Raw genomic sequence first — 12,304 nt, forward strand, 5'->3', positions numbered from 1 at the left:
TACTTTAAATTTCCTTAAATTTTTTTTGTTTATTTATTTTTTTTATATTTCAAATCTCCTTAGTGAAAATCATGAATCCATTCGCTCATATTTCTAAGTCGGATACATATATCTAAGTCAAACGAAATTCAAAGTATGTATACTAAAAAAAAAAATTCGAATAATATATCAATAAAAAATTATGTGACATAAAATGGTACTTTGTACTCTCTGTTCACTTTTATTTGTTATTTTTTGATATAACACATCAATTAATAAAATAATGATTGATATAGTGATTTTATTAGATTGCTAAAATTAATTGAAGTTTAATAATAAGCATTGAAAATGATTTGCAAAATAAATAATTAACGTTAACGGTAAAACATAAAAAAAATTGTCTTTGCTTAATTAGTCATGACGAATAAAAATAAAATATAAATTAAAAAAAAATAATGACAAATAAATCCGAACAAGGAGAGTATTCACTTTGAATTTTCAATTTGCCTCCATTTTGCCCCATTTAAAATAATTCCCTATATGGCAAAATTCTAAAACAAAGAAAGAGAAACTCTTCTTTCTCGATTTTATTCCTATAACAAATTAATTAGGAGAATTATTAATTTACCATTATAGGTGAGGATAAATGAGAAAATAAATGTATATTAGCATTTACACGTACTTATGTGACCAAAAAAAAAAAATTACGCATACTTAAGTAAGCATTTGGACATAGATTTTATAGTTGATATTTGAAAAAAAAAAAAGAATAAAAAGAGTTTTTAAAGTTAAAATTTAAAAATAATTTTGAAAATTGAAGTGATGTTTGAACTAGCATTTCACTTGAAAAAATAATTTTCAAGTTTTCATATTTAAAGACTAACTAAAAAGCCTTTCTAGTATTTAATAACCAAACAAATTTTTGAAAAAGAAATTCATATCCAAAGATTTATAGTATTTGTTTAGAGTTTAACCATATAGAAAATATGGATAACTAATTAATATTCTTATATTTGTTTTTATTATTTTTTTAATTTATATAATATTGATATAGATAAGATCAAATTGAATAACTTAATTCCTTAAAATTTATATAGTTAATTCACATTATTACAGATTGAGTTGTATTTATTACTCTTATTATGACAGTGTTTCCACATTTGTGAAATTGAGGTGAGTCAAGTTGTTATGATAGTGTTTCCACATTTGTGAAATCGAGGTAAGTTAAGTTGTTATGACAGCGTTTTCATATTTGTGAAATCGAGGTAAGTGAAAATTATGTATTTTCATTGTTGGCAATATTATTTTTTTTCTAAATACGACCAAACAAACATAAATTTCAAAATTCAGACTTTTGGGGTAGACCATTTTGGATTCTTGATATTTAGGCACTTTAATCATTTTTCGGATGCATCTCATTTTAACACTAAATATATTCTTGTACTATGGTTTAACAATTTGAGTGAGAATAAAATAAAAGATTCCACTAAGATTAAACAATTAATATTATGAAAGAGTTCCCATATTAAATTAATATCATTTAGGTAAAGGAAAATCAAATGATTTATTACCTTAGTTCAATGTGTAACATATAGTATTAAGTAAAAATCAACCATGTGTGACATATCAAGTTCAGCCATGTGAATACCAACTTTCTTGTCGCAGAATGAGTTTGGATGATTTTCATTTATTTTATGAATAGCATAAAAAAATATTTATATAATTAATTTGGTGAAAGTTAAAAAAAAATAATTAAGGTTATTAAAGTATGAGATTGTCTCATTTAAGGGTTTAAAGATAATAAATTTGTGTGTTTGGGGGTTTGGGTGGGGTGGGGGCAGGGTCGTAGGGGCGGCTTTCTATGAGGAAGGTGACGCAAAGGAGGCTCGAGAGCTTTTTAAAGAATGCATGGTTGGTTGTTGGGGGGAGGGAGGGGGGAGGGAGGTCACTGAATTTGAACTTACGGATACATCTGACGGCTTTTATGAGGAAGGCAACGCAACGGAGGCTCGAGAGCTTGTTAAGGAAGGTACGGTTGGCTGGGGGGTGGGACATCTTTTATCATAGAATTTGGACTTTCATATAAATCCAACGACTTTTACGAGGAAGGCACCGCAAAGAAGACTCGAAGGCTTGTTAAGAAAAGCGTGGTCGTGGGTGAGTCGAGGCAATCGCTGAATCTGGACTTTCGAATAAATTCAGCGGCTTTTATGAGAACGGCGGTGCAAAGGAGTCGTGAGGGCTTTTTAAGAAAGGCATGTCGGTGGATGGGTGAGGCGATCATTGAATTTGGACTTTCGGATAAATTCAACGGATTTTATGAGGAAGGCGACACAAAAAAGGTTTTAAGGCTTTTTTAGTAAGGTGTGGCCAGATTGGGGGTGGGGGATGCAACATTTTAGACTTTAGGAAATTCAACGGATTTTATGAAGAAGGCGATGCAAAGGGAAACTTGAGGGCTTTTTAAGGAAGGTGTGGCCCGCCTGGGGGGGGGGGGGGGGTGGGGAAACAACATTTTGGACTTTCGGATAAATCCAATGGATTTTATGAAGAAGGCGACATAGGGAAAGCTTGAGGGCTTTTTAAGGAAGGTGTGGCCGGTTGGGGCGGGAGGTTGCAACGTTTTCTATCACTAATTTTGGACTTTCAGATAAATCTAACGACTTTTATGAGGAAGACGACACAAAAGAATTTTGAGGGCTTGTTAAGGAAGGCGTGCCGGGGGGTGGGGGTTGTAATAAGTATCAACATCACATTAAATTGCGAATCAAAATTGAAAGAAGTGATTATATTTATCAAGATTGTGATCAAGTAATATATATTTTTTGAATTTAAATTTTGTGCACCGTCAGTGTATAAAATATTCTACATTATCAGGTAAACTTGACTTGCTATTGCAGGTTACCTAACTTTTTCTTATTAACTTTTATGTAAATAATTGGGCAACCTGCAATGGTAGGTCAAGTTAACTGATAGTGTAGAATATTTTGTACATTGACGGTGCACAAAACTTAAACTCATATTTTTTAAATATAAAACGATTTAAGATTCCTCATAATGTATTTGATCGCTAGGGACATAGTGCATCGACTTTGATAAAGACGATGTTTGATGTCTTGATTTCTTTACGAATATTCCATGAGTATGGTATTCCAAAATGTATCTTCAACAAAATTATTAGGATTTAGGTAGAGTAGCCTCCAAAACTCTAATAAAGATGGACTCATCTTGCAGAGTCTCACGAAATTTAGATTTTCAGATAAACTCAACAACCTTTTATGAGAAATACGATGCAAGAAAATCTCGATGGCTTAATAAGGAAGGCATGTCATGTGGTGGTGGGGGGGAGGGGAGGGAGGAACATCATTTTGGACTTTCAGATAAATGCAACGAATTTTATGAAGAAGGCGACACAAGAGAAACCTGAGGGCTTTTTAATGAAGGTGTGGCCGGTTGGGGCGGGAGGTTGCAACGTTTTCTATCAGGACCTTTGGACTTTCAGATAAATCCAACGGCTTTTATGAGGAAGACGACGCAAAAGAATCTCGAGGGCTTGTTAAGGAAGACATGTGGGGGGGGGGGGGGGGGAGGATTTGTAACAAGTATCAACATCACATTAAATTGCGTAATCAAAATTAAAAGAAGTGATTTTATTTATCAAGATTCTGATCAATAGTATATTTTCTTGAATATAGAATGATTTAGGCTTCCTTGTAATGTATTTGATCTCTGGGGACATAGTGCATCAACTTTGACAAAGACAATGTTTGATGTCTTGATCTCTTTACGAATATTACAAGAGTATGGTATTTCGAAATGTCTCTTCAACGAAATTGTTAAGTAGAGCAGCCTTCAAAAACTCTAATAGAGATTGAACTCATCTCACAAGAGTCTCTCAAATTTTAATGTCTGCAAATTATCCCCCTTCCCCTCCCCCTCCCAAACAAAAAAGAAAAAAGAAAAGAAAACCTATCCTTTTTCTTACATGGTGTGACAAACATATTGTTCCAATAGTTCAAGGAAAAGCCAAACTTAAAATGGAGTATCGGTTTCGTCCCTTTTCAGAATTCTGTTACACAACGGGCCACACTAGTTTTAAGGAATATGTCATCTTCCCTTCTCTCTCCATATACATAATTCTTGTTTTTTCAAAAAAAAAATTCCTTATCCATACATCTAAATAAATTATTTAAATTATATATACTGACAACTACGAACTATATTTATACTATCAACCTACTTCTACTCATTCTAACGAGTCGCTTATTACATGTTATATAGGTCACCTATCTATGCTTGTAAACAAAGGTTATTCGTAAAATATATTTTAAGTGACCTAGTAATATGTAAAAAAAAAAAAAAAGAGGTTCATGCTGGAGCGCTTGAGAAATGAGAACTACAAAAACACTAGGTGATTTACTTATATTTGTCCGGGACAGAGCTCCTTGATACCTACGCTGATGAAATTAGTTGAAGTGCGTATAAGCTGACTCAGACACCATCAACTTCCCGCTTTAAGTTTAAAGGTACAGAGAACAAACTTATTGGGTCACAATTTGAGCGTGTATAACTTTGTATGACTTGACTATTATCGTGTATACAATACAAAAGAAAAAAGGAAAGTTGCCAGAGGTCAAACAAATAATTCTGTTTGGTTGGATAATGCACCTTTATGTAATTATTGGTGTATAGCAACAAACTCTTGGATAAATATGTGGAAACTTGAATTTTTTTGCAAGGGGGACCATAATCATAAGTAGTTAAGTAATCTTAATCATAAGAATATTCTTCTTAATTACTCTTTTATCCCTCTTAAACACCTAATTTGAAGTTGACACTCAACTGATTGGATGAAAATCACTTAGCAATCCTGTGTTAGTCACATATTTAGAAAAATAGACATGATGATTCAAATAACTGACTTCAATTTATTTGGGATTGAAACATAATTGTAATATTTGGCAAGTACGAAAAGCTTGCCAATTATTGCAGTGCATCATTAATGATGAGATAGTTATTAAGTTTGCACTAGCCAAAAATAAAATTATTATCATTAAGAAGGAAGAAGCAATTTCATTTTGTTCTGAATCAGCCCAAACTCAATATGGACAACGTCAAGATCTGGAATTCGGAGCCAAAAGGGCACTTTTTTATCAAAAAATTCAAAAGGGACACTTGATATAAAAAAAAATCAAAAAGGACAAAACACTGTGGGCCCAACGACTTTCATGGCTTCACTTTCTCCCAGTAAGCTTCCTTATTTTATTATACAAAGAAGCTACAAGAGCAACAAAGTAGGAGTAGCTAGCATGCAATTTGTGTTTATACGAATCCAACAGATACTACTAAAAATTTGACTATTAGCCACCAAGGTTAGCGAGGGACAAATTGTAGGTAACTATTGCAAGGGACTTTGCAATATTGTCTCTGGCACAAGTTAAATATTTTAATTTTTAATTTTTTTGAGAAAGTAGAGAGGGACGCCCCTCGCTAAATTATAATGAGGATAAAAAGCAAGTTAAATGTTTTAATTTTAATTTTTTTTTTTTTGAGAAAGTAAAGAGGGACGCCCCTCGCTAAATTATGATGATAATAAAAAACAAGTTAAATATTTTATTTTTTTATTTTTTTTGAGAAAGTAAAGAGGGAAGTCTCTCGCTAAATTATGATGATAATAAAAAGCAAGTTAAATATTTTTATTTTTTATTTTTTTTGAGAAAGTGAAGAGGGACGTCCCTCGCTAAATTATGATGATAATAAAAAGAAAGTTAAATATTTTAATTTTATTTTTTTTGAGAAAGTGGAGAGGGACGTCCCTCGCTAAATTATGATGAAAATAAAAATAAAGTTAAATATTTTAATTTTTAATTTTGTTGAGAAAGTAGAGAGGGACGTCCCCCACTAAATTATGATGATAATAAAAAATTGATATTAAATTAACTATGGCGAGAATAAATATATGACACATTTATATATATATTTTTTATTACTGAATTAAACTAAATTAATACATAATTTCATCTTAAATTATAAAATTAAAAGTTAACAAAGTATCTCCATGTGTTTGATAAAAACCCAAAAGTGCTTAGAAGTAAATTAGATAAAAGTTATAAGATGATCACTTATTCATTATTTCTAAGTTATAAAAGTATATTTGGTTTGATCAAATATTTTAATCATAAAATATATTCTAAGTGGGATAAATAATGATATCATAGTCTCACAAGATTAATTATCTCATATATAAGGTGTGGAATAACTAGTCTCATTATTTTAATTAAAAAATAGTTCTCTAAATTAATTAATACCCATAATCAAATAAAAAATAAAAAAAATCTTTAAGTTTTTCTTAAAATTATTATCTCCTATTTCACCAACCAAATCACCCCTCCATATATTCTTCCAAAAAAAAAAAAAAAACTTCTCAACTCCATCTCCATATTCTTTTTTAGAATACTATATATATATGTCTTCAGCCGGGGGTCTATCGGAAACAACCTCTCTACTTCTTAGGAAGTAGCAGTATGGACTGCGTACATTTTACCCTCCCCAGACCTACTTGATGGGAATACACTGGATTTGTTGTTGTTGTTGTTGTTGTTGTTGTTGTTGTGTGTGTGTATATATATATTCAATTATTTCATTTCTTTTCATCCATGTTTATATTTGGAAATGAAAAATAGATTTGAAAAAAAAAGTTTATACGTATTATGGGATTGATAGAAATGGAATATGGAGATGGAGTTGAGAAGTTTTTTTTTTGGGAAGAATATATGGAGGGTCGATTTGGTTGATAAAATAGGAAATAATAATTTTAAGAAAAATGGAAAGAATTTTTTATTTTGTATTTGATTATGGTATTAATTAATTTAGAAAACTATTTTTTAATTAAAATAATGAGAGTAGTTATTCCGCACCTTTTGTATGAGATAATTAATCCTGTGAGATTGTGATATCATTAACTATCCCACTTAGAATATATTTTATGATTAAAATATTTGATCAAACCAAATATACTTTTATAACTTTGAAATAACGAGTGAGTGATCATCTTATAACTTTTATCTAATTTACTTCTAAGCCCTTTTGGATATTTATCAAACACATTGAGATACTTAGTTAACTTCTAATTTTATAATTTAAAATGAAATTATGTATTAATTTAGTTTAATTCAATAATAAAAAGATATATATAAATGTGTCATATATTTATTTTGTTGGATTCATATAAACACAAATTGCATGCTAAGTTGCTACTCTTACTTTGTTGCTCTTGTAGCTTCTTTGAATAATAAAATGAGGAAGCTTATTGGGAGAAAGTGAAGCCATGAAAGTCGCTGGCTGTCTGGCGACTTGTAAGTCGTTGGGCCCCAGACGACTTATAAATCGCTGGAAGTCAGGCGACTTACAAGTCGCTGGGTCCACAACGTTTTGTCCTTTTTGATTTTTTTTATATCAAGTGTCCCCTTTGGAATTTTTGATAAAAGAAAGTGCCCTTTTGGCTCCGAATTCTCAAGATCAGTTATTGGGGCGAGAAGAAGTACTAGAATTGGAAGGCCTTTGGTTGATTTGAGATCTAGGCCCAATTATTCATTGATTGTCTAAGATTCTCAGCTTCTGGTTATCTTCTTCATTAGATTTCTTTGTTTTATACTAGTCCATTACAACAACGTACTTCTGGTTATCTTCTTCATTAGATTTCTTTGTTTTATACTACTAGTCCATTACAACAACATACCCAGTATATTCCCACGTAATTGGGGTTTTACTAGTCCATTCTTGACCTATGGTTTATTTCCATTTGTAGTTGTAATTTTGAGTTTAGTTATTATAACATCTGAATGTTTCTAGTATGAAATTGGAATTGTTACAGTGGCAATGTATGACAAGCTTGTCAATTATCGTAGTACATCATTAAGAATGAAATAGTTATTAAGAAGGGAAAGGGGAAGGAATTTGTCATGAAGAAGGAAGAAGCCATTTAATTTCCTCTTCATATTTTTCCCATTAAAAACTCATTTTACAAATCAAGTTAGAACGCTTGACTGCCCCGGTGCACTAAGCTCGCTCTTACTAAACGCAGGGCTCAAAAAAAGGACCGAATCACAAGGACTTACTACTGTAAACAACCTTACCCTATATTTCTGCAAGAGACCGTTTCCACAACTTGATCACTAAATTTGATATTCCAAAGTTGGTCAATATTGAAGTACACACTAATTAATCATCTTCAACTTATGACAAGATTTATGCCAATGCCATATGGTGAAATTTGCAATTAGAACGACTTTATACGTTAATACTAGATTCATTCTGAAAAAAGAATGATGAGAAAACACTTCCACAGCTCATAATAATATTAATTCTTAACAAGTACTCTGCACCTTTGTCTTCCCAACTTTTGTATCACAATTAGTGTATAGTGCAATCACCTGAGGAGTTAATATTAACTACAACTTCCTAAAAGGTCCATTTGCTTTTAAGGATACTATTCTTCTTTACCTCTTGCAACATCAACCAGATATCTATTCAGATGCTGGCCAAAAATCTTGGTAGAAAATGACTCAGCAACGTGTTGACGAGCATCTTGCCCCATTTTTTCAGACAAGTGAGGATCCTGAATAAAATTAGACATTGCTGAAGCGAACTCCTTTGGGTTAGGATCACAGAGGAAGCCCGTCACTCCGTGCTTTACTGTCTCCACCGGACCCCCACTATTGCACGCAATAACAGGTTTATAGGCTGCCATTGCTTCCAAAGGAACAATGCCAAAATGCTCATCCTACTCCTCCAAAAAAAGAAAATGTCATCCTACTTCAAGGTGAAAAAAACAAACGAGAAAGGACAAAGATGCTCGGTCTAACATCGATGATTAAAGGTCATCATACTCCAAGGAAAATTGTTTCTTTTCCTCGTTGAAGAGATATCAGAACCAGACATACCTTTGGTGTATAAAGAACACATAGGCATTGGCCAAGGAGCGCATTTCTTTCAGCAGTAGAGCAAGATGTGATGAATTTGACCCGCTGAGAAACACCTTCCCTTTCTGCCAACTTTTTCAGTTCTTCCAGATACTCGACATTCTCTCTAAGGCGAGAATCAAAGCCTCCTGAAATAAAAAGCAGGAAGGACTGCATTAACATGCAAGAAGATTTCTTTTGAGCATATATTCAGCCACTGATGGTAGACAACAGGTAACTTGGACTCATTTATTGAAGCATACTCCAAATGAATCTATTTAAGATGTTAAGGGCACATCGAAAGAAAATGAAAAGAAATAGGCTTATCATAAAAGGGAGACAAACATCGAAGAGAAGTCAACTAGCTAACTTCGTTAACGACTAATAACATCTGATATTTGTTAAGTTTCAGGGCACTAAATATCCTTATATATTACATGATCAGATAGGCTACACCTACACACATAAGACAAATTCATATATCTCATTGGCTCTCACTATTACCTCTAATGGAATATTAGAATTTTTGCACTACAAACAGACGATAAATAATGCAAATCAACATACAAGATAAATACCAACAGCAAATAAAAGAGATGACAAAAGCAAAACAGAGAACAAGAAAATGTCGGTGGATAATGCAGCATACACTGAACTTGAAGAATTGAATAAACTTGCCTGCAACAGTCAAGGAAACATCATTCATGTCAACTCCTTGATGATCATGGACTTCATGGGCGTGAAGCATGGCAAAGGCAGATATTGCCAATTCTATGTTCTTTTTTCTCTCAAATCGATTGATGGATAGAAAGTTCAGCCTAAGAGAAATGAACAACTGAAGTTATATCTGCATTGCATGTCCCTGAAGGAACCCCCACCCCCCACCCCCCCACCCCACCCCCACTCTACAAATTTCTTTTTTTTCTTTAAGAGGCACGATCGCATGGAAGGGCAGAAACTTTGGGGCAGACAAATTTGAAAATCAAAGAAAAAGATACTGAAATTGGTTGTTTTATTGCAATCAGACCTCGAACTAGAACTCTAGAAGGTACCAAGAGATGGCAAAGTGTCTCTTACTTGGTAGCATTAGGTTTCTCGAACTGATCCACATTGACAGCTGGGTACAAAACAGCTGGTTTAATCCCACGTGCATCTAGGTTCTTGAAGGTTGATGCAAAAGTAGATGCAGTAAACTTGCTGTTAACCAGGATCAAATCTGCCATTCCTATAGTTCGACCAAGCAATCAAAGAAGAAACGAATGTTTGAACAGATAAGAAAAAACAAGTAAAACGCCGATGAAAGAGACACAAACACCAAGGATAGAAGGCAGACCAAGAAAGACCTGTTGTTATTTCTTCTATGAAGTCAATAGGTTTCCGGTATATCCTCCTAAGAATAGTTGTATGTTGCGCTAGCAAGAGATCTGGAAAATGGCAATAGAATACAACCTGCATGAGGTATAAACTTCATATATCTTAATGATCATTTCTTAGCAGTCGATTTTATTAGAGCCATCCAAATACCTTTGCAGACTTCTTTAACTTCAATAGAGGAATGACAACAGAGACCTGATCTGCTAGTATTATATCAAATGAAGGCCACATAAACAACAAGCAGAGAGAAACAAACATGCACCGCAAGTATGCACATACTGCATGTAGCCGATAGAAGATATGACGGGGAAGAAAAGAACCATATACTGTAATATCAAAGACACCTGACAAGAGTGTAGCGTGCATTTACATCAGTTAAGTAAGGGCACAATGGAGCATGACTGGAGTTTAGAGAGTAAGATTTCTGACCGGACAAAGTCTCCTCAAAACATCGATTTTTATCATGGTGTGAAGTAAAAATATGAACTTTATGCCCCAAAGAAGCAAGTTCCATAGCAGCATCCACAATTAGCCTTTCAGCTCCACCTAAAGATCATATATGTCAGACAAAGGAGTAGAAAAAACGAAGAAACACCCACACACATGATAAAATCTGTTTCCATTATCTCAGAAGTATGTTGCGCTCAGATAATAACTGCAGAAGGATGATAATTACTACCACCTGTCCAACAATTCTTTTCCTTATGAATCAACTACACCTCAATTCAAAACTCACTGATGTCAGTTTTGCAAAACCTCTCGATCAGCTAAAGAGTCGAGAAAGGTATGTCAGCTATCTATATACATCTGCTGCATTCGTACACTGAGCACGTTCCAATGAGTTCACATTATAGAGGATTCACCATATTATGACTATCTTTATGCTGTCTGTCAGCCTACTGCAACTCTCCTATTTTATACTTATAGCCTATCGGGGCATATGGAACCAGCATTGCAGAACTGGCAGAGCTATAGTCCCCCTTTCACTCTGCAGCAAAAAATGTCTAACAAGATAAAAGTTACTCCCTCGGTTTAAATTCTTTATCTAATTTTAACTGGACACGGAGTTTAAAGAAAGATATATAGAATGTACCAAAGTGCCCTGTAATCATCTTGTCACAAACATGTCGCGTGAAAAGTTGCAATTAAAGAGTAGTCGAGAGAAAAAAAACATTCTTTTTGAAAAGGACTAAAGGGGAACATCATTTATCCCCATACTACAGATTGACATCAACAAATTGAAACACACACACACAAAAACCAAAAAAAAAAATAAAAAAAATCTAATGGAAATAGAAACCCAATAAAATATTAAAGGAGAAAAGGTGTTCTTTGAAATTTAGGATGTTGTAACAAGTAAAATCATCCATTGATAAATGAAGCAAAGGATTAAGCAAATTGGAATGATAAACAGATCTATTAAAACATATAAATAGATAGATCATAAAAGTACCGATTCCGAGATCGGGATGGATAATGGCGACATTCATCTTGGAGCTCCCTTTTTTCTCCATTCGGCTTTTATCACCACAAAAATATATATGGGATAAATAGCTCAATCAGCCCAAACCAAAAGCTAATATTTCATCTTTGTTTGTTGCTGTTATTATAGAAAACAGAAATCTTTTTGTGGAGAAGTTGAAGTGGAGGAGAAAGTCTACTTCACCGGCGCTACTTCACATGTAGAATTACGTTTTTACTCCGTCCCAGTTTTTTTGTTAAAAATAATTTTTATACTAATTAGGTAATCATACGAGTATCTAACATTTATTGATTATGGGTCATAACTTAAAATATATCCTTTAAAAAAAAAAAAAAACTATTGTGTTTGATGATTAATGTCATGTAAAGTAAGATTAAAGATACATTTTTTTGTTAACTTATGGTTGAGTTGATTTTTAGAAGAAAGTCCGTTAATCAAATTCTTAAGTAGGATATCGAATATCGAGTGAGAAATAAATGAATATTGATGAGGCGAAAGTAATTGAATA

At 33.0% G+C, this 12,304-nt stretch overlaps 1 protein-coding gene across 1 annotated transcript; it reads right to left on the minus strand.

Annotated features, from left to right (window-relative positions):
- Positions 1-8,304: 8,304 nt before the first annotated feature.
- On the minus strand, positions 8,305-12,046 carry LOC107875413 (alpha-1,3/1,6-mannosyltransferase ALG2). The gene is made up of 8 exons (XM_016722123.2): positions 11,767-12,046; positions 10,743-10,859; positions 10,464-10,657; positions 10,283-10,388; positions 10,017-10,164; positions 9,618-9,757; positions 8,922-9,088; positions 8,305-8,761 (listed from the first exon to the last, which is right to left on the minus strand). The coding sequence occupies exons 1-8, from the start codon at positions 11,825-11,827 to the stop codon at positions 8,468-8,470; spliced, it is 1,227 nt and encodes a 408-aa protein (XP_016577609.2). The 5' UTR covers positions 11,828-12,046; the 3' UTR covers positions 8,305-8,467.
- Positions 12,047-12,304: the final 258 nt, after the last annotated feature.

This window comes from Capsicum annuum, chromosome 6, assembly GCF_002878395.1.
Source record: "Capsicum annuum cultivar UCD-10X-F1 chromosome 6, UCD10Xv1.1, whole genome shotgun sequence".
In the NCBI taxonomy this organism is placed as follows: Eukaryota; Viridiplantae; Streptophyta; class Magnoliopsida; order Solanales; family Solanaceae; genus Capsicum; species Capsicum annuum.